This window comes from Squalius cephalus, assembly GCF_949319135.1.
Source record: "Squalius cephalus genome assembly, chromosome: 10".
NCBI classification, from domain to species: domain Eukaryota; kingdom Metazoa; phylum Chordata; class Actinopteri; order Cypriniformes; family Leuciscidae; genus Squalius; species Squalius cephalus.
In genome coordinates this window covers 16797252-16821698 of record NC_137131.1, presented here as the reverse complement: position 1 = coordinate 16821698, position 24447 = coordinate 16797252, and the positions used below count along the sequence as shown (strand labels likewise).

The 24447-nt window shown below is 37.3% G+C and overlaps 1 protein-coding gene across 1 annotated transcript; it reads right to left on the bottom strand.

The window, feature by feature from the left end:
- Nucleotides 1–190: 190 nt before the first annotated feature.
- Nucleotides 191–24270, bottom strand: dipk1ab (divergent protein kinase domain 1Ab). Its single transcript, XM_079883609.1, is given in 8 exon segments — nucleotides 191–2613; nucleotides 3103–3279; nucleotides 3645–3752; nucleotides 4140–4274; nucleotides 23972–24055; nucleotides 24138–24167; nucleotides 24169–24207; nucleotides 24210–24270. Coding segments are annotated over 8 exon segments (1425 nt in total). The 5' UTR covers nucleotides 24249–24270; the 3' UTR covers nucleotides 191–1800.
- Between the last annotated feature and the right edge of the window lie 177 nt (nucleotides 24271–24447).

The window sequence follows — 24447 nt, the reverse complement described above, 5'->3', positions numbered from 1 at the left end:
TAATGTAGCTTTTTTTCTTTGATTCCAACAAATCATTTATGGAGAATATGAAAACTCAATTTTGAAAATGTGCTCATTGCAACTCATTTTGCCAGCACGGGTCTCATTTACTTAAGTTTTGTGAAGGACCCTGCATCCTAACTATATAAGAGTGCTAGCTTATATGCCATTACATATTTAAAACAAAGATGAAATGAAAAGAGCTTGATGTTTATTAAGATGAAATGAGTTCAAAAATAATATTTAAACATTTCTTCACACATCTTGTCTCTAAAATCGATCATTAAAATTACTTTTCAGTTTGACTCAAAAGAAAATGAGTGACAGCATAATTGTTCTAACCTAGTACTGTATTGAGTAAACGTACAGTCTGAAAATTATGAATCATGCAAATAATTTAACATCTTTTGTAGTAAAAATTGGAAGCATGTAAATGTTCTGAAATTTGAATTGTATATCTTCGGCAGTTTAGAGCAGGGGATTTCACAATTTCTGATGCCAAGGCCCCCTTAAAGGGTTAGTTCGCACAAAATAAAATTCTGTCATTAATTACTCTCATTACGTTCCAAAACACATAAGACTTTCTTTCATCTTCGGAACACAAATGAAGATCTTTTTGATGAAATCTGAGAGCTTTCTGTACTCTCCATTGACAGCTACGCAACCACTGATGCTTCATAAAGTTCATAAAGAGATCGTAAAATTAATCCGTATGAACCGAAAGGTTTAGTCCAAATGTTCTGAAGAGACTCAATCGCTTTATATTATGAACAGATTAATGCTAGGCTTTTATTCACATTTAAACATTGATCAGCAAACATAAACAGAAGCTCAAATGAACCTGCTTGACATGAGAATAAACCTTGTTGGTTATATTTACCACAACTGATGGAGTGAGTTGATGTTTACATGTGAACAAAAGCTTAAATTCAATCTGTTCATCATAAAAGCGCATGTGTGTCTTCTGAAAATTTGGACTTGAATCATCAAAGTGTCAGTCAAAGATGAACAGAAGTCTTATGGGTTTGGAATGACACGAGGGTGAGTAAATGACAGAATTTTAAAAAAAAATTGTATTATCCCTGACATAAAGTAATGACGTCTATATATTTTTTATCTATAAAGAAATGCTATCACTGGACTAAATTCAACGTAAATTATTCAAATATTTATATGGACAGTATTGACTTTATATTAGGTTCACTGCTATCTTATTTTTACCCACTACACCTTTAGTAAAACCCAGATTTGAAACCAGAGCTGTCAGTATAATAAAATTATTTTATTTTAATCAGAAATAAAAGATTAATTCAAAATCAAATCTATATTGTGTTTAACCTATTTATCGTGTTAACAAGGTAACTTTGTCTGCAATAAAAAAACATTTTGAAAAATTACTATTTTTTTCTGTAAAATGGGGGACCCCGGCCTCAGTTTGAAAACCCCTGGACAAGACGCAGTTTGATTGTCACAGTTTTTCTGAACAGGGATCTGCAGTAAGATTAATAATTCTCTTGGCACTGGAGAGGACATGCATTACCAGAAGTATTTCTCTGCTGATTCTCTAAAAGCTCTAAAAAGCTTTTAGAATTTGGGATTGAGTCAAGACTGAGTAATGTAACAAATCAAGGTGCCATGAAGAGTATATTGACAGTACTCTACAAATGCAGGCCAAAAATAAAAATATGTAATTATATTAGGCAAAATATGGGTGGTCGATATCATTCACACAGCCCCAGTTGTTCATATACTGTATATTCAGTGTTCTGTATAAGAACAATAACTTAGTTGTATGTATTATTAGGAGTCTTTTGTGTGAGATATCTTCTTCCAAAGCAGAGTTTTGAGGTTGTTGAGAATCAGGGAGTGCTCCATTTCCATCTGTTCGCTGGCGCCTTTGAGAGCAATGCAGGCGTACAACTGTTTCTCCAGTTCGTCTTTAATGTCTGATGGCGCACCATACAGAAGATAGTCCTTCAGTGTGCTACATACTTTAGCCAGATTCGGCTGCGTGACCTCCGTAGTGCAGCGGTGTTTAGTGAGATCACAGGAAGTGAGGCAGTCCCTTCCGTACACACAGTCACTGTCCTCTTCGCACCGCCTTTCACGCATTGCTTCCTGAAAAGCACCTTCGGGTACAATACGCTTTGCGTCTACCACCTTTATATCATGGCGCTCTGTATAACCAAACCCAGTGACACTAACATCGCACATGAGGAAGCTTCCGAATGTGCCGTGGAAGACATCCTCGATGAACTCGAGCAGGCCGATTGCTATCTTAGATTTGCGGGGCCAGGAGGGAGCAGCCCATTGGTCGATGCTTCGCCGCAGGCTGGCTGGAATCCACAGCTCTACCATCCACGGTAGGCTGACGCCATAGAGTGGTACGTAAGGAACCTTCTCCATCACGTACAAGTCCCCACAGAAGCCCATCAGTCTGGGGGTGTGCTCTCGGTCCTGCAGCACGACGGACAGCAGGAATTCATTCAGCTGCAGTAAAGCCCAAGCTGAATGTGCTTCTGACAGGGAGATCTGGCCATCCTTGTTGCTGTCAGCGACTCCAAGCACAAGGGTCACCAAATCTGCTAAGTTGGCTTGGTCTCCTACTTTTGCCTGTCAGGGGAAAAGCGTCATTGAAACGGGTTATTAACAGCTGTCTGGAAGAGATGCTGTAAATACATTTGTCTCTGCATGGAGAAAGGTCTTCCAGGATATGAAAATATCTATTTTTAATTTAAAAAACAGTCAAATTCATGAAGTACAATTAATGAATGTTTACATAAATTCACAAAGAAAGGGTTAAATAGGGGGTTAATTATAACAGCTTCAGACATCACCTTCAGTGCACTAGAGCACAGAGGTTTTCATTCATTTATTTATTTACTGTGCAGTCATACTGTTAATAAATATAATTATTATTATTTTCAATAATATTATATTAGGCTCCAGCTTCCCTGTGACATAGGACAATTGGTTTGGAGAATGGATGGTTATAAATGTCAAAGTCGCATGTTTACTGGTTCACTAATTAAATTTCCAATGCTAAAATGTTAAAGCGCAAAATTAATTTTTTATGTTACAATACTGCATGGGATTTGAGACCTTTAGATGGCTGAAGACCATTTCTTTGAACTTCTCCATTGATGTCCCTTTGGTTGGCCTGTTAAAGGATGCAGACTCTTTTCGGGGCTCCAGTTCTGCACCCAGATCATAATGAGGGTCCTCCTCCATCTGGCACTTAATGATCCCTTCCAAATCCCCCCAACTGCCAGAATATACCTAAACAAGAAGGTGACAAGTGTGAGAGCACTAGACATTTTAAAGTTTTATTTTTCATTTTTCTATTTTTCATAAGCACAAGTCTTGTATTCATTAGCTAGACTTGTCCCAGTGGTCTTTAAATACAATGTTATGTTAGTCATCAAAGTAATTCTAGATACCATTACAATGCCGAGCACTTACTTTGAATAATACAGTATTATAAAGAGCGAATGGATGGATTTTGGATGGATACATCCTTACTTTAACTTTACAAGCAAATTCATATCGGTGCACATCCAGATCACCAAAAACACACACTCAATGAAAGATCAGACAAGAATTACTGTTATATTAAGGAGCAACTACAGTTTGTTGTGTCTGACCTGATTGCTGGGTTTGGCAGAGAGACATTTCCCCAAGTAAAGAGTGTCCTTTTCACACAAGCTGTTGCAGGCTGAACCATCAATCACCCCCTTCCGGAATTTATCACACTGTAAAGACATGGAGATACACATACATCAGAGTCTACACTGCATTATTCATTTTATTCCATTACATTGTACTCCCCAAAGATTGCCTGATCCATTTAATAAGTCAGTGTCTTTACAATTACTCTCCTCTAGATGGCTCCCTTTTGTATAAAATGTTTGTACAAATGTTTGTAACACAGCTGTGGAGGTGCACTTATCCCTTATTTAATAATAATAATAATAATAAAACCATAAAACTTGAATAGTGCTATATAAATGAACAGTACATGCATCAAACTATTACTTTTGTATTACTGCATCCAATCTGCTAGGTGTCAGTGGAAGTCTAGTCTAGTATACATTACCATATTGGTCAGCAAATATTTAATGTAAGTACTAAAAACTCACAATAGAGTTCTTGCACTCATGTCCACGACACAGCTCGGTGTATGAAGAGTATTCTACATACACCACCCAGCTTCCCACGAAAACAGCCAACCAGGAAAAAAACAGGTACTTCATGTGTAGGTAGGAGAACCGGGCCTGTGCACCAACAGAGAGGGACAAAGAAACACTTAAAAAACCCTTACCTTTGATAACATCTCCCCAATATGAACTGTTTTGGACTGTAGTTTCAGCTCTAGGCAGTTTTGAAGACATTTGTGTGCTGATGTACGCTGATTATGAGCCGATATAATTTGCTGCAGGTCGTACTGCAATGGTAGCGATAAGTGCCAGGACTGCTAAAAACCAGATGAAAAAAAAATCACAGCTCAGTGGAAAGACTTATAGTCTCCATCCCTAAAGAAATGTAATGGGAAAGATTTGATTCTTTCTCGAATAGAGGATGAAATTATTAGAATTATTAGGTTATATACAGAATATATATATAATTGTAAGAGAAAATTTATTTTCAACTATTATTAATTATTTATTAATCATAGCTTTCTAGTTTCATACACTTAAAATGTACTGCTAAAATAAATGTAATACTTATGAGGACAAACAACTGAACAATATCCTTCATTTCGTTAATAAGTGTTTAACCATGATAAAGGTATTAAACCCAGAAAAATCCTTTCATCTTTTATTTACGTGTGACCTTTTAAAGCTCAGAGCAGTGGGAAACTATCTTCCTGACAGCCACACAGGATGTGTGATCCTTTATAAATAGATAGCCCCCTCACTTCAAGCCACTGAGTGCACTTCCTTCATGAAATATCATTTTTACCTAGATTACTAAAAACAACTTATTTTTGGTGCAACAGGGAAATGTTTCCAAATCCATAAGAACATTTCCCAGATGCGTGTTCCTCTGACAGAGTGCTTGAGTCTTATACGGTCAATTTTCTATATTTTCCTATGGGCAGAATGTCCTTGGGACATGAGGAGCAAAGCCATCTTAATGTATGTTACGTCTTCATCTTCATCTTCAATATATTTGCAAGTGTTTGAGAGAGATCTACTGTCAGGACGTAGGAAGAGAGATTTCAAATGATGAGCTGGAGTCAAAGCTCGCCTGACACAACAAGCAAACGTTTGAGAGAGCGGGGTAGCACACAGCCAGCTAATTTCAGCAGCATCGCAGCCCTCCGTGGTCTGACATTTCCTTATCTGCAAAATCTGAGCTGACAGAACTTCTCCTCCAGCATGAGGAGGAGGAATGGGCCTCGTGGCTGAATCTGTAGATCTGGTCTATTGTTTTGTGTTTTAAGAGGAACTTTGTGTGGCAGTGGTTTGCTGAGCGCTTTACCACCTGTATGCAGAGTTTGTTTAAGCTGGTCATCATGCAAACACATCCACACACAGCAACAGTAGCAAAAACAAATAACTAAGGAAAGTGAAAGTATGTGATAACATGACAGATGAGAAACAATCGTTGCGTCGGAAATCGCAGGCTATACTACGTTTTGTTTAGAACTTTGTGAAAAATCTGCCTGTCCTTCGGATGAGACGTTAAACCGAGGTCCTGACTCTCTGTGGTCAATAAAATCCCATTGCCCATTGGCCTCTGTCCATCATGGCCTCCTAATCATCCCCATATACTGATTGGCTCTATCACTCTCTCTCCTCTCCACCAGTAAGTTGGTGTGTGGTGTGCGTTCTGGTGCAAAATGGCTGCCGTCGCATCATCCAGGTGGATGCTGCACATTGGTGGTGGTTGAGGAGAGACCCCCCTTCTATGTAAAGCACTTTGAGTATACCCAGAAAAGCAACTATATAAATGTAATGAACTATTATCATTATTATTATATTATTAAAAAAGTATGTTTTATATGGTTTGAATGTGTGTGGTATGAATGAAATGACAATGTTGTCTTGTCACTGTCATGTGACGTACGGCGTCAGTTGCATCGCTTCACTGCCATTTACAAATCCTCTCCCGTGGCCTCTTGGGATAGTAAAGTGTCCATTGGATGTACACTTCAAAATCTCATCAGAAATAGAAGGTCATCCAGGAACTGTTCGCCTACTGTTTTAAGAATACTGTGAATTCAAACATACTGCTTGGCTCACATACTCTTTTTGTCTATGGAAGTAGGCATATTCGGATGCAAGGATAGTCTGCACTAACAGAACAGATCTATAGAAAATACTGTAGTACTATAATAATAATGTGTTGTTTTTTGACATGTACCAAATTGGAGTACAATGTTAATGGTTTTAAATCAGGTAAGTATGAAAGTGCAATTACCAAAGTGAAGATGAGTATAGTGAAGGTGGTGGGGTGATATAAAAAATGATTTAAAGGAGATTTCTAAATCTTATTTGGTTGGAACAGGAAAGCACACATTGTCTTTCAGTGCAAATCAAACCTCAGAGGAACAGTTTTCTGAACTTTGCTCAGCTCAGTGCAAACAGCTATACTACTTGCAAAATTTATAAGAAATTATGAATTATTAATTGCAATGATTTCAGCCATGCGATCTCTATATCAAAGTAGCTAGTGTTTAAATGTTGTGGGTATGATAGCCCTGACCTGCAAAATAAAATGAAGTAGAGAGGGTCGCATGATGGGCTGGTTGTTAAAATGTGAGTTTTTAGATTTAATCCCAAATAGAGATGTTCTCCTTGATGCAACATTTAAACATTTTTTTCCATAAAATCATTCATTATTTATTTTGCTTGAGTGTAAATGAGGCCAAGCATGCGAAAAGTGTTTGCTTATTATGAGTTTTCTAAAACAGCATATAACACCGTACTGGTGGTACTTTGGGATTTAATCCAGTGTAAACATCAAATTGCAAAACTATAGTAGACCAATAAATTATGAGCCAAATGTTGGCCATTTTGAGACGATCAGCATTAGCCGATAACAATGCTGACTGACAAGTGTTAGCACCATCTTTTCTCAGTTCCAAAGTCAAAGCATATTTTCTGTTATAAATTCTGTCATGAAACTCTACAGGCTGGCGGGTCCTTAATGCATCCTGATGACATTTACACTGTTTACTACATGGCACTAGCTGATTGACTCCTGTCACATCTGCAGCCAATGAGCTCGCTGCTTAACATTTAAATAGCTGCTTAGCATTTACTATGGCAGTTCCTCTGAAACCCTCTAACTTCCCCAGCTCCACCTGTACAGATTTGCTATGGGTCATTTTATATATGCTATTTGTGCAGCAGCAGTATGTCTTACACGCCACAGCAGCACATCAATGTTTGTATTGGCAGTAGCAAGTCCCTCTACTTGCTATGCAGCAGCAGCAATAATCAACAACAGAAGCAGCAAAAATCAACAGCAGAGGCAGCATCTGCTAAGGCCAAATACATTTACATTGTCATACCTATTACCATGCTAAAAAAAATCTTCAGAGAGTTGATAGAAATATATATTTTGTATTGTAGAGAGATATATAGAGATATTAGATAAGACAGACACAATTAATATATATATATATATAATTAAATTCATTTTATTATTTATTATAATTGTAAAACCCAAGACTACTAAATAAGTCAAATGAATGCTGCATATGTAACCATTTGCCCTGCAATCTTTAAATACTCTAGAGTGAATGATCTCATAACATATTCAAACATAGTTGCCTATTATGCATACTGCAAGAGATTAGCAGACAAATAACAGACCTGATGGAGCCTCTTCTCTCTATTAAGGATGATGATACGTCAGTTGGACAGTGATGGACTTTCTTCTTCTTCAGTCTATTTTGCTTATGGCTCAGTGCTTATGGCTCAGCTCTCTTTCTCTCGCGCGATGACATTTTATCTCGGAGAACATCCAAATTTCGAACTGACAGTAAGCTTCTTTTAATCAGCCTCCTATTTCATGGTACAAGCCTGAGTACGATTTTATCTGTACTCTATTTTGATAAAGCAAATCCAGTTATTTTCAGAGCCTGGAGATTCAAACCAATATCCTATGCCAAGTTGATCTAAACCAATAACCACAATGCCAATGATATAAAGTAGATTGATTTCAAGTCCCAACTGATTGAACTAAACCTCACAATCTGAACTGCCCTTCCAGTTTCCAATTTAAAATTTGGTCAGGTCCAGAGAGCCTGGTCTGGCTACAGTCAGCAGAACTGAGAACTTTTTTCCTAAATAATTTGAAAGGAGGTTTTAGTCACCCTCTCATTGGTCTCATCTGTTAGTTTGTCTATAATTTAATCTGATCTCTCTCTCTTACACTGTCTTTTTCTTCAGTGGCTTCCCTAATGACAGGACATCACTCCCTCTCCGCTACGGGCACTCAGTGAGATGCAATTCTGCCATTTCCATCTGAGAATCCATCTTACTCTACTCTTTAAATCTCATACCCTTCAGGGTCTCTCCCCCCACTGTCTCAAACTCACTGCCTCACTAAGCCAGGATGACAGGCGTTGGAGAGTTGTGGCAGGCCAGCGTCCTGTACAGCCTTTCATACCTCACAAAGCCCAGAGGAGCTGTCGCCATGGCAATGGGGTGACAGAATGCTCAGTTTTGTAGGCAGACATCTCCCTGAGTCCAAAGTCAAGGTTTGAGAGAAGAGGTTCATTCATCAATCCTAAATCAGTTTTTTGAATTCCTCCCACTGCCATTCTCTCCTTCCTGTTCGGCTGATGTCTGCTGGCTTAAAGGGATAGTTCACTTTGAAATTAAATTTTGGTATGTTTTAGCCTACCTCAAGGGTATCCAAGATGTAGGTGTCTTTGTTTCCGCAGTAGTTTCAATTTTGATATTTTTAGGTCAAACCGTTCTTGTCTGTCAGTCATATAATGCAGGTCTATGGTCACCACCTCAAAGAGCATGCACAGAGAAGTCCAAATTAAACAATTCCCCATCGTAAGTACACATTGATGGCCTAAGACACGAAACGAGCGGTTTGTGTGAGAAAACGAACAGTATTTATATCGGTTTTACCTCTTGTATACAACCACATCCAAGTGATCTGAGGGCGCGCGCGCTTCCGGAGCTTTCTTCTTCTTGTTTTTTTTTTACGGCGGATCGCAAACAAATATGTGCATTACCGCCACCTATCTCAGAAATGGACCATTGAAACTTTCCTATACTTCTTTAACCTATTAACCGACATAAATTCCCCTTATTTACCCGCATAGAGGCTTCATAGAATTTCATCCATTGTAATTAAAAGATTTATACTAATATTTAGCAGAATATTGAACATCACTTTATTTTAAAGATCTGACTCTGTCTAGTGTGTCACTTTTTATTCAAAATATTTTCTTATTGTAAGGTGACTTCCTTTTTAATTTCTTGAGTTCACACTTACAAATAATCAGATAAGAGTATGCGTATTTGGCATTCTGTCCGAGGGGAGGGCTCAGAATTTGGCCCGAACCCAGAGTACTCCCCCTGTATCTCTGGCAAGGATAGTAACCATGAAAGTGTGAGGAGACCGGGTGGTGGAGGGATGCAGAAAACTGTTGAGGAACATAGGTGTGTCAGTTATGTATATATATATATATATATATATATATATATATGTGTGTGTGTATATGTATATATATACTGTATATTATGCTCTACACTGAGAGATTTTGGGATTTCAAAACAACCAAAGTTGTTTGGATTTTGGATTTGTAAAATGACTCGTTAATCACACGGGTTCCTTTAACTGGCTCCCTCAACAAAAACCTAAATTATGTTTTTGGATTATTGCAGAAAATAAGTTCTGTGATCAACAAAACTGTATGATACTTACACGTTTTGTCCATCAAGATAATTTTCACCAATGAATACAACTTTAATGAATTTTGAAGCCTAAAAATTTAAAGGTACTATAAACGAAGTAACAAACTACACCACGGTCCTACGACTTCAACGTCACCACCACTAAGCTTCCAACAATTCTTTCAGTTTTTATCTAAAAACATTTTCCCTGAAAGTTTGAGTTAGAATAGTTTGTAATAGTGCGATTATAAGTGCACAATGAGACTGTAAAAGTGAACTGAGCTTACCTGTTTGCCGTAATGTTTAATCTCCCCGACAGCAACTGTTTCTGTAATCTCCAAGACACAACAACTAACGCGTGGGGTAATACTTACGTGAAAGCAGCTTGAGTTTGTGTTAATCACAGACCTTATTTCAGCCATTTAACCAGTAACCCATTCAAAATACCCATTGACTTCAGAACGATGGAACCAGAAGTGCTAAAATGCTAATTCGCTTCTGGGTTTTGGCCTACAAAAATGCATCATCCCCGCAGCACTCTATTGCTGCGTCCCAATTCAGAGGCTGCATCCTTCGGAAAGCCGCATTCGAAGGCCGATTGCGTCACCGCTGCACAACAAAGACTGTCTCTCAATTCGAAGGCTCCTTCAAATGCGTCCTTCGTTTCCCGTGAAATGAAGGATACAACAGATGGAATTCATTGCACGCCAGTGACGACAGTTTTGTTTTGAGAGAAATTGCTAAATTACAATTTTAAGCTCAAGTATTGGTTTTCAGTTTACTTAAATATCTAATGATACATATATAAAACCTTTAAAGCGGTTCAAATGTTGACTTATCTTACTAAGATGTGATTATATATATTTTATACTCTTTATATTATACAGAAATTGACCATGGTGAACATATTTAGACAGTTTGTACAGTTTGTGAACCCTGGTTTGTTTTCAGACAGTTTAATATAACCTTCAAAAAAGTCCAGTACAAATGTTGCTCCCACTCATCAATGGTAGCTGTCACAGTTGCTAGGCAACAAGCACAATCCTCCGTGGGCTAGACCGTCCCATTTAACAATGCTCGGTCCAATCTTTGTGGCCTTCGAAGGTGTTTCCTTTGAAGTCCATGTCCTTCGAAGGATGCGGCCTCTGAATTGGGACACAGCTAATTATTTTGCTAGTTCTGAAAGAGGAAATGTTGCACCAAAACTTGTTAACTGCTGACGTCTTTCTGTGTTTTATTAAATTTACATCCCTCCACTGGTTTTTTAGTCCAAAAGTGTGCTCATTCGGATAAAAACGTATGGATTATCGTATGTTTACTTCAAATATCTTTAGAGAGCTTTTTTTTTTATTACATTTTTTTTTATCCAAAATAGGGCGATGAGAGCATTGTGGAACGCTAAACTCTCACATGTAATTTATGTTTCATTCATACTCGACACCGGAGTGTGCCCTCGCACAGAACGTGCAGGAAATCTCTAATATAGAAAAAGATATCGCCACAGCTGAAATAAATTCAGAAAGAGACATTGACTGAATAAACAAGAAAAAAATCAACAAACCATTGTGACAGTATATGTCTTATCTGTGCTCTTCAAGCTATCTCGGGTATTTTCATAAGGATTATAGCCCTCACCTGTATAGAATATTATAAAATAATATAATTTCTGCCACATTTTGTGATGAGAAGCCACATCAGTGTAAGACTGGAAAAACTGGAAGAGAGGGCAACTCTCTGAGAGAACAAAGGAAATTAAAATTTTAACTCACTCTTGTGCACCATTCACAATTGTGCAAGTCTCGCCTCAGAATCACCCTAATCTACATCTCTTTCCCTCTTCCCCCTTCCTTCACTCTCATGCTGAGATCACCAAAATTCACCCAAGAATCTATATGGTTTAATGTGAATAATTATCATACAGTATTACACACGTTTGGTATCATTTGAAATGTCTCAGTGCGACTGGTACAAAGGTCTCATTCCCAAAGAAGTAAACCAACAGGTAATAAGGTATTTAAGAGTTTAGAGATAACTCGCACACAGAGGAGGGTGTGTCTTCCAGGCAAATGGCATCCTGCTCTCAAAGGTGTAAACTCAATGCAAATTCCCATTGTTAGCAAATGTTTCCATGTAAATCAACCTCTGTCCCTAGTAAGTCTGGGACGGTGATTAATGCAAATTCCCACTGTGAACTCATGTTTACATTTGAAAAGAGGTTCTGCCTTGGTCTGAGTATTTAGGGAGATGCTGAAGAAGGCCCGTGGCGATTTGTAGCTCAAATTAGCCTGTGATGCTGAAAGTAGCCAAGATCATGTAATCTCAGGTTCGCATCTTTTCTCATTATTCCAGAGCATTTGATGATTTGCATTTATTATCTTTGAACTGATTATGAAATTGGCATGATACATTTACCTGACATAATAAATTGTTACATTTGATTTTATTCAATTTCAATTTCAATTTTATTCAATTTCAATTGTTTTCCCAAGTAGATTAAACAGATTCGTATGTTACCTCAAATCTGTGTCAGATTAGTGACGACTAATATTTGGTGCTAATTCAAATGTACTTGGTTTTGCAAAGACAAGAAGTGAATTTCCGTTTAGGGCAGCAAATGCTGTTTGACCAACCTAACTTTGGTTGTTTCTTACCTCTGTTTTAATTTAATGTTACTTTAGATAAGTGTACGTGAGAAATCACGGCATGGCCAATCCAAAGCTATTATAAGAGAAGTAAAGTTGGTCGACATATATCTGTAGTAGTGGCCATACCTCTACTGAAGTAAACTTTACTTTAAATTCAAGTGTATGCAAAAACCATGGGGGCTATACAAAAGTATCTTTGATTGTGTAAGCGTGAATGCGACCATCTCAGGTATATAGCAAAATACCTCTGTTTAGTGACCGAAGCTGGCGAGTTTATGATCGTGAGACCCACGTAAAACAGACGTGAAGACCTCAAAAGCGACATAGTTTCCTAATCTGAGCGGGTAAAACAAAATTAAAGAGTTAAAAAGAATAATCAAACATTCGCTCACTTTTAATGATGCCCAGATATCATTAAAACATTTTTCATTCATGGAGTCCGATGAGGTAATACATATGAGAAAATGTATTTTATTTAATCTTGTTGTGTTGTGTAAAAGGAAAGACAGTAACGCGCAAAGACCTTCAGCCATATTATTGGAAAACCGCCATTGGATTGATTAATGAGCTTACATCAGTTCACAAAAGGAAGTTATTTCAAACTGGTTGCCATTAAGTGTAATTGTTCTCTTTGTATGCAATGGTGTGATTCTTAAAACAAAAAAACTAAACAAAAAACAAGTAAAGATGAATTTAACATAGCATTATTCTTTTTTTCTTTCTTTCTTTTTTCCTAGATTTCAGTAGATATTGTGATATATCATTATTGTGAATTCTTTTTGGCCATGAAAATCATGTAGTGAAAAATCAGATATAAGATTTATGTGAAATATTTGCATGCTTTGCTCTTTGTTCCACCATATATATATCAACAAATATAGTATATAATAGTGGATTAGCACATAGGATATACACATATACAGTATATAAGTTTGGGGTCGGTAAGATTTTTAAATGTTTCTGAAATATGTCTCTTATGCTCACCTGCATTTATTCAATCAAAAATACAGTAAAAACAATAATACAATGAAATATTATTGCAATTTAAACTGTTTTATATTTGTATCTGAATAAACTTGAAAATCTAATGGCAAAGCTGAATTTTCAGCACCCATTACAAAGGCACTATTTCCTCAGAATGACCCATCTCTCTCCAGGATGATTCACAAAACTCAGCTGCAGCTGCATGTAATTCATTTAATGTTTCCAGCTCACTAGGCGTATTTCTAATGTTTTCACATGATCACTGTTTTCACATACATAACTGTAAAATGTGAATGCATACTCGTATCTTGCATAATGAGAGAGGAAGCCTAACAAAGACTTTCCAAAGATAACAAGATGGAGATGATCAAATCAGTCAGTCCACAGACAAAATTAAAACAATTAATCTGATCAAGTCTTATCATCCAGGAATCCATAACCTTGTTGCTACAAAAGACAAGCATTACCCATAATGCCTGGAATGCATGCAAACTGTTTCATTGTTTTTAAACTTGTTTTCAACAAGACAACACAAACAGCAACGCTCTGCTTCTTGAGTATCAAGCAGTAGCTCATAAATCAAATAGAGTGAGTTTGACATCAATAGCTTTATAGTTTGCCACTCGGGATGACGGGTCCCCCCCTTGTGACAGGAAGTGTTTCCATGGCAGCACTTTGAATTAACAGAGGATCGCAGTGTCAGAAAGCTCTCATCGTTTAGTACACTGGGATCATGCTGGTCAGTGGATCATCTGTATGTATGTGTCAAACAGCATTTAGATGCTCCACTGCTGTGAACTCACATGCAATGTGACGATAGACAGTGTAAAAAATTCAGCAGCGGCCCCCACATCACTCTCGGCTCTCAGCCGAACTGAAGACTGCGTGGAATTTCAATCACAAGTCGGAGAGAAAAGTCCACACAAGGCTCCGTACCACATGAGCCTGTGGCTCAGCCTTTTATGGGGGAGTAGAAAAGGCATAGAGGAGCAAATAGTTTTAGGAATTTTTGCAAGACTTTATTAAGCGAGCCAAGGATGAAAGCTGCATTTAGACCAATGCACTTCATGAGAACTTTAATTTCATTTTTTGGAGAGCTCTATCAGCTCCTCTTACAATTATGGGCTTTAAGGACAGGTTCTGTCTGTCAGCACTTTGAGATGAACTCTCTTTAGCCGGTGCTTAGTCTCGAGTAGCCAGACCTTTAGACTGACTACTGCTTTCATTGGCTAAGGACCGCCCAGAGGTCGTCTGACTGACATGTAAAGCAACCAATTACAGTTCGTTTTGTTCAGCATCATGTTTAGGGGTGTGAAAATATAATGTCAATGTCCCTACAATAACAGACCGGCGTATAAAACTCTTGGACGTATTTTTAAAAGTCTATGCTGCGAATTTTACATACATACTTTTGAAAATCCTGCATTTAGATGATCCTGACAATCGCTTTCCAGGCGGATATATATCCTAAAAATATACTTTTTTTATTCATGTTTTGCTACAATTAAAGACTTGATGTCAAAATATCAAAAACTTTTCAAAAACTTTTTTTTTTTAAATTGGAGATTTGCAACATATGACATCTTACAAACTGACCTAACTTGTCATTAATACGTCATATTATCTGATATTTTAAAAGACTGATGACTAACCTTGACTCTCCCTCATCTGTGATTTTTATATGTTTGATATGTTCCTGGATCAACATATATTGTTGATCCTGGAACAATATTTCAATCCAAAAATTTTGTCCTAAACCCTATCCCTACTCCTACCCATAACTTATCCCTAAAATCAGAGGGAAATGATTGGTGAATAACACTGATGTAGATGAATTTAACCCTGGTTGTAAGCCAAAACTTGACATAAACTATAAACTTGTCCCTCGGATCTGATTGGTTGATTGGAATGTTGTTCCAGGATCAACAAAGATGTTGTTCCAGGAACATGTTGCACTTGGTGAAATCAAATTCACCCATTCATTTTAGGTGAACTATCCCCTTAATGTATTAATTGTAATATGGACTCAATTGTAATATGGACTCATGTAATATGGACTCATGCTTTGAAATGATGTGTATTGTGAAAAGCACTATACAAATAAACGTGAATTGAATTAATGGCTACTCATAGCTGTCTCTGCATATTTAAATGCACAGCTTTAAATTAAGTACAAATAAAAGCCTACCGTCTGCATGTGATTTATTTTCTTTGCTGCCCTCCCATGAGGCTAAATCTGTTTGCACCTCTATATGCACTCAAGCATGTATGCATACTGGTCTGTTTAAACCAATAAGTACTTCGCTTGGCTCACTGAGACATGCTGTAATGCTCATTGCCATGGTATCTCAGATCGATCCTTGCTCCATTACAAGTGCAGTACTCCACAAACAAAGCAAACCCACCCCTGACCTTTTCAATCAATGCACAGAGACATTAATTTCAACTCAGCTAATGTGGCATGTTCATCCTCAGGACAACATCGTCCCTCACTACAGGCAAAGCCAAACAGAAGTATGTAATGAGAGGTTATTGATTGAGGCTTTGTGTCCGCTTTTCATTAGTGGCTGAGTGAGTGAAGACCAGTGGATGTGGAAAAGGTGGGCAGAAACAGTGGTATCCCAATGACCCTCAAAGGCTTTCATCTAACGTTTTAATCAAAACTGATCTAAAGACATCCAGGCAAAAGGGAGTGTGTGTTAAGTGAGGTAGTCTGCATCTTAATAGATCAGATCTTCTGCTATTCTTAAAGCTACATTTAACCTGCTGCTGCTGCTGCTGACCAGCCTGTGAAGAGGTGCATGAAAGGGATCATAACTTTTTTTTCTTATTGTCTTTTAATGTTATTCAGAATTTTGGTGTGATAATGTAGTTTTTTTAATCATTATTTATATCTTTATATACACCACCGTTCATAAGTTTGGTTCAGAGTCTCTTGTGCTAACCAAGGCTGCATTTATTTGATCAAAAAAGATGACAATATTGAAATATTTTATTGGAATATATTTTAAATGTAATTCATTACTGTAATGGCAAAGCTGAATTTTCAGCAGTCATTATTCCAGACTTTAGTGTCACTTGATCCTTCAGAAATCCTTTTAATATACTTTTCATGAATTTAATGCATCCTTATTAAATAAAAGCGTTCATTTCTTTTCTTTTTTTTTTAAATATATATGACAGTGAAATAACTATACATTTTTATATTTTAATAAAAAAATATTATTCACATGATCTCATTTTGCTCCACACGTAAATCTATCTTGTTTGTCACATATTTTTACTAATAAACAAGCCAACAATATTGTGAAGAAAAAATAGGCCTACTGAAAAGGAAAAATTATTTTCCCTTCTTCCACCTTAGCGCTTCATTGTGACCATGCAGGACATGTTTGCAAATACCAGGCATCACTTACATGCAAATGTGGGCAGACATGTTAATGTATTCATCTAATGACGTCAGAAAGTTATTAAAGTTACAAGCCATTCTTGCAGCTTAGTTTCAATAGACGTTCTATATGGACAGGGGTGAGACTTTAGAGTTCTAAAACTCTTTACTTTCAAGGGCAGATCAAGGAAAATTAATGATCTGAAGTCCCCCTTTAAACAATTTTTATTATAAGATATAAAACAAAATGGACCTACTATCTATCGTTTTCTTAAAGCCTCTAAATAAGAATAAAACATTTGGTTTCTGTAATATGACTGGAAATTCCATCTGCTAAAGGCATACATGTAAATGTAAAGGTATATTACATTGTCCCCCTTAGGCTGAGACAGCTTGTTTGGTTTGACAGCAGTGTCTCTATTGAGATGAACTGCAGAGGGACAGATATCTTAATAGGTCCGCAGAATCATACTATTTATTCAACCTCCTAGTGCTGACAGCTTCAATCACAAGCTTTACTCTTTGCTCTCTCAAAGCCTTCGATTTCAGGTACTCTGCGAAAAAATAGGCCATACATAAAGGAATATGGAGCATGTCTGTTGCTTTTAATCCTCAAACCCCTCAGTGGCTCGGTGAAAGGTGATCGGATAGAAGAAGCGGATCAAGTGGGGGAGAATTTTTGCACTGACACTTGTTTTCATAGCTTGCTCTCTACTCATCCATAATTCATGTTCATAAAGCGATTTCTTGCTGCTTCTCCCTAATGCCCCCCTCCCCTTCAGACCAATGAGCGACGGATAGATGGAGACAGCATCAGAAAGAGCAAGAAAAAGTGACAAAGACAGACAGAGTGAGAGAAAGATGGCTGCTGTCACGCATGAACTTAAAAACAAAAGGGTTTTTAATGTCCTGAACTATAGAGAAAACAAGAACATTCACTCGCTAAAGGAAATATAAGGCATGGGGAACAAGAAAAAGCTTCTCTGGTGCATTATAAGTGTGATGGGAGATAGTGTTAGTTCCCACTCTCTCTCTCTTCCTCCCTGTTTCTCTGGTCCCAAGCGGCGGCGTTCTGATGGAAGCAGACGTCACACAGGCACTGCAGGTCTAATTTGACTCATCTCTGTGAGAACAACCAGCAATCAGGCACCCCAGCCCGTTTCTCTCACTCCTGTTTCCCCATGGGACACATCCATCTACACACTGACTCAATGCTGCAACAGTCCAAAGTGTTTACAGCAACCTAACCACTGGAGCTCAGGAAGGTTTTGATTCAGGAAGGTTGTGATTCAACACATAGATTCACATGAAAAAAAGCACATGATTAATGTGGAATGACAATCAGTTGCTCCTTGTTCCATATGCGGTGATGTGTGACTCCAACAGCAACACATAATCTAGTCATAGCAACATCTTGTTCGCTGTTTCACAAATGTCATTTCAAAGCAGCTGCTCTTTTATGATGTGGAAAGACTAACGTCACAAATGTTTGTGTTGTTTTTTTTCCCTCACATTTAGTGCTTGAGATAATTTGTCAGTGCAGATTAAATAAATGTTAAAACCTGATAGTAATCTAACTGAAATATACGCAAGAAAACAAGACATTAATCAATTCTGTTGTATTACAGTGTGAGTGTGTGTGTGTGTGTGTGTGTGTGTGTGTGTGTGTGTGTGTGTGTGTGTGTGTGTGTGTGTGTGTGTGTGTGTGTGTGTGTGTATTTATATTTGCATTTATGAATATTATATATATATATATATATATATATATATATATATATATATATATATATATATATTTGAAACATTAAATATAAGGGAACAAATTTAATTCAAACTTATAATACTAATAATCCTTAATATTTATGTGTATTATTAAAAATCATTTGAAAAGATTAAGACTTGAAATTATCAATAATTTTAGCTTAAAACGCCTAAAATAACACCCTATATTCCACACTCAATCCAGCTCTCTGCTGTCCTCGTGATACATATTTGATATATTTAAATGTGTCCTACCATATAACCTAATTTAGCATGTGACACAGTTCTTCTGGGCTGCACTGGAAGCAAAGAGGGCCAACCTGACACTTATAGTAAATAGGAGACCTGTTTTTTTTTTTATTCCCACAGGGACAAAATAGAGGAGATTGGTCGTCTGACTGTGACAGATCCCTAAACTGCACTGAAATATGGCTGAAATGAGAACCAAGTTTCTTGTTTAAGAGAAAAGGGGTGTATTTAATACTAGGTTAAACTCTAAACATACTGGACAGTAGGTTAGCCACACAAGACGCAGGACAACAACTAGGACAACAGAAGAATTAAAACAATGTAGCAGGCCCTAAGCAGGCACAAAGTGAAATTTTAAGATCTTTTCTGATGTACTAAAATCCTTTAAGGCTAGAGACACTCTTTTTCAAAGCATCCAAGATTTTGTTTCATCGAATTATATAGATAGCATTCCCCTGCTATCATACGGTTTTATACAAAATAATTGAATGCTTTTGGCTGAAAGAGGACTGTATGGATTTTGAGTCATCCAAATGAGAAACAGACATATCTTCAACAAGCATTTTTCTGCTAAAACTGTTTCACCAAATCACTGCTTGGAATGGATGGAACAGCATTGCAGTATATTTGGACTAACACCAAAACAGCTGATACTTGTCATACACTTGCATATGAAAAGTGTAATGGAACCTATCTAGGGTGAGAATTGCGTGAAGAAATGTACCGACCTATGGGACCAGAGACAATTCACTGCACTGGGGTAACTGTGTCATTTTGTATTCGGCCGCTCATATCCCTCTTGTCCTTGATAACTATAAGTTTGTCTGGACTTGTTTTCTGAAGGTTCCCTGTGGATTTTTTTTTCCTTCTTCTTTTGAATGCCCTCTTTCCATCATGGCTGGATGGTCACAGTGTTTTGGTCCTCAACCTTTGCAAAAAAAGAGGCTTTAAAACGAACCATAAACGAAAAGCTATTTTCAACAAAAGTCTAAATCGAATCTAAGTCAAAAAATGTCTTATAGTATAATCACCAAGTACATTTTTATAATATAAATCATAAAAACAAAAGGTTCTTTAATAATTTTTTAATGATTAATATATTTTTTTACAAATACCATGAATTAATAATTAACAAATAGCATTCATTTTGTGGGGCTATACGATATGACACTTTACTAACTAAACTAACCTTGCCACATCATAAAAAGGTGAAATTATCTGATATTTTACACATTTATGAAGGTCTTCAGGGATCCTCTCTATGATATCATTCCCTTATTTATGATTCTTTAAATTAATGTTGTTTGAATGAATAGGCTATATGTTCATTATTGAAAAGATGTATCCAAGTCATCAGGGGCCAAGCACTGGAGTCACCTATTGTATCCGTTGGCGTTCCAATTCTTCTTGTTCTTCTTCTGCTCTGGAAGTCTATGGCAGCCCATAGAACCGCTTGCGAGAAAGTTGGCACACAGACAGAAGCCAGTGTTTTTTGTTTGTTTTTTTCAGCCAATTTTCCCGCAATTTTTAATAAAAAAAAAAAAAATCAACCAGATCATCTTCAGACCATGCCAACAAATTTATAGAAATTGATTAGTCAAACCGTTCACGAATAATATGCAAACATATTTGATGACGAGCACCCCAAAATGGACGTATAGTGCGGGAATTAAAGATCGGATTTATATTAATTTTGCGGAGACACATTTATGTGGCCAAGTGTTAATGGAACAGTTTTAACAAATCAGATAGCTATCCAATTAGTAAAAACGTATGAATTAGGGTGTAAACAGGTCCTTTGTTTGTGAGAACTATTGGTGCGTACAGGTCATGTCGGACAGATCATAATTACGAGTTGAATGCACATGAATGCCAACAAAAATTCTTACTTGTATTTTGCCTAAAATTGTAATCTGTTTTTAATTGCTCATTGTTGCAGTTGGTCTGATGCGCCTAGCCATGAAGGGATGATTTATCGTGTCTTCTGTGTGCTTGGCCCCTTCATCGCTGCTTGCAGCTATATTTTTTTTTATTGTTTTTAAATGTATTTCTGAATAAATTAATACATTTGGACAAAATAGCATCAAGTCATTGACCCATCTATTTCAGTAAAAATGCAGATGTCTAGATTTAATTACTAACTTGAGAATACTAATAAACAGCACAGCCAAAAACCTGTGTTCACATATATTATATTCAGCTGTTATCACTGCGGCTTTGTGCAAATGCTGTCTCTGAAATATGTGACCCATGCCTCTGGCTGAGAGAAATGTTGAACATTACAGAGAAACTCACCTCCTGAACAAGTACTATTGTGTCCTGAAGCATTTAGTCTCAGTAACCTCGTGAATTTTATGAGGCAAGTTCTCCTAATTCCTTCCATATAATGTTTAAGAGCATAAAGCTGTTATTTTATAATAAATGCTCTGAGCACATGACCTCTAAACAGAATGCTTTATGTGGATAAAATAAAGCATTCTATTCAGAGTTTATCCATTTAGAGAGAATAGTAGCTCCAGAGGTCAAAGTACTACAGCAGATCATTTGGGCATATGAACAGATTTATGATATAATATGGCCCTGCAGAGTATAGAAAATGTAGGTTGTTCACAGAGAACAGCCACCATTGCTTCAAACTAAAATAGTGTATAAAGACCAGTGCAAAGTGGTTAATATCTACTTCTAAGATTCACTTTGCTCACTAAAAAGCACACCTCACATTCATGTTCTCTCTCCATCAATCTTTTACTTGAGCAAGCAAACATCAGACAGATGTTTGTTCGAGACTCCGAGTGCCAGACTCCGAGTGTGAGGACAGCCAGAGCTGAAGAAGTCTCAGTAAGCTGCTGAAAGCATGCAGGATTACAGTCTTCAGAAAACAAACAAAATGCTCAAAGGAGGGCTGCCGTCCTAGTCTGAACCGCTCATCCCTCTCACCACAACACTGATGCCATTTCCTTCATTTTGAGGAATGTACAGTAAAAGAACTACATCAGGGATTACCAGCCACCATAGGTTTCACCTTATAGACCTTATGTGCCAGAGAAACAAGCGTGCAGCCATCTTTAGAATAGTGTCTTTGAACTTCCGTTTTTGCGGACGCTCTGTACATGAGTGGATTTACTTATTGTAAAGTTAATGAAAGTTATCACGAGGATTGTAATGTTTAAAGCAGATGTCTTAACAAATGTCAGTAGACCGAGAAGATTTTAAAACAAGCGATTCATTCATAAATACGTAAGATCGCTGTGGAAATACAAACCGGAAGACAAAAGACAATGAGCGCAGCGCTGAAAAGGGGCGGGGCTACAGAAGGTATAGCACAATACTTCTTTAACTAAATATGTTTATTTCACACAAACAAAACAGAATTTGTGTGAGTTATGAGCTATTCGCACACTGAAGTGTGAGGAAACCAAGGAATGAGAAAGAAAACAAGAAAAAAATTAAATGTGTTATACATGCAAGAACCAATTAAGTTTGTGTTCATTTTTTCTGATTAGTAATGGCGGCACTGCTCATAGTGCCACACTCTGTTCTTCAAACAGAGTATGATTTAAAAACATTTGCTGCCAATAAAAGAAAGAAAGAAAAAGATCAAACTTAATGAAGCAAAAACAAACTGGTTTCATGATGCAGTGAAAGTGATTTTATAGCATTTCATATAAGTACTGGTAAAATACTCAACACAGCCATAGTTCTGCTCATCTTAAATCTGTGGTATTGTTAGTCCAATTTATGTACAGTTTGTCAAGTCCATGTTTCTTTAACCAGTGTAAAATGCAGATAAAGCACTTAAAGGGATGGTTCAGAGTAATTTCAACCTATAGGGTCGTTTGCACCATGACCTCGAGCCAAACAAAATCAAAGCCATTTTCTAAACAGGTTCCCCCAGTTTCTCAGACAAGGCTGAAGCCTAGACCCATACTAAAATTCATGTTTGAACTGTTTTAACTGAAAGCAACTTGCACTGACAACATTAAAATATGCACAATCAAGATGCACATGTTTGTTTCTAAGGCATGTTCATAAAAGCTATTATATTGTCCTAATTAAACTCAGGCCTGGCTTAATCTAAGCCGCCCTGTTTGTGAAAGCTGTTGTGTTCCAAATTTGAGGCTGAAATCTAAAAAAAATTAGCTTTCAGTAAGATTTTGTTTGGGTGCAGTAACGTTTCCATTAGATGAATTCACTTCGCATTTGTTTCCAATGTGGTAATTTTTCAAGTGTGACAGTTTTTTTTAGGACCATTTAACCTTTTTGAATCATGTCCATGATTTTTTTCACATAGTAAGTGCCAAAACCTTTACCAAGTTTTGTACCAATTGAAGTAAAAAAAATTGGTAAAAAAAATGACCGAACAGCACCAGAGGGTTATTTCATTTTAATAGGCTATTTCAGGGGAACATACCATCAATTTATCAGCAAAACTTTGCAGAAGCATTATTAAAGACTCCCAAGTAAATATCCCTGAAAAAAAGTCTGTAATAGTGAAACTATAGTTTATTATTCTCTTGAGTTAAACATGTGAGCTTGTATGGACCTTGCTCATTATTAATAGAACTGTAGAATGAGGTCGTCAATGTTTGACGCACATCAGCGCTCCAATGAGTTCATGGTTCTTGGTTTATATTTTGAATTACGTTTCTGACAGGTAGGAGAAATGTTTTCAGCAGGACTATAAAAATGTTATACAGCAGCACGGTTGCTACAGCAACGACCGACCCGATGATGGATAAAACGCAGCAACATCAGTTTAATCTATCACATTCATTAAATCACAGGAAAATGCAATTTCGCTGTTTTAGTGAGATATTACAACGAGGTTAATGCATAAAGGTCGAAGAAAATGGTTGAAAAGAGTCGCGGATGTGCCGCTCGATCAGTCGCTAGTTAGATGGAGTGACGCTTAAAGAGATGAAACTTCAGAGTCCAAACGGGATAACAGCGTCCCCACCTCGTCCCTTCAAATCTCACACACTATTTATTCCAAGTACACAAATGGCTAGTAAAACGAAACACTCGGTACGATTTATGAACAAGTTACATGCGATGCTTCTTTGGCGTCTTACCTGGATATAGACGGGTCGCTTCAGCCAGATCCACGGTATCAGACCCCTTGCCATGATTGAAACACCACATCTCACAGCGCTAACCTACCACATATACATTATTAGTGCACGGTCAAAGCCATTTAAATGATATAAAACACAAATTACAACGACAAATGTCCTTTACCATGCCAAGGTCTTTCTCGCCATGAGAAAAGAGGATGGTGAAGAGTAGCCAATGTGAGGCTCCTCAGGCGCGCCGCACCTCACGCGCGATGAGCAACATCTGCGCGCACATCAACTGGATGAGCTCGCGTTCACCAGCACGAGAGACAACGACAACTAATCTTTCATTTGATCACAATCTGATGAATCCTGAGGAAGTTTGTGCACATTAAGAATGCTTTGGTGATTTCAGTGTCGTTTTACTTAATTTCCGGATAATGTGCACGCAGGTGGACTCATGTGATTTGTTTTTCTCCAAATAAGGTCAGACC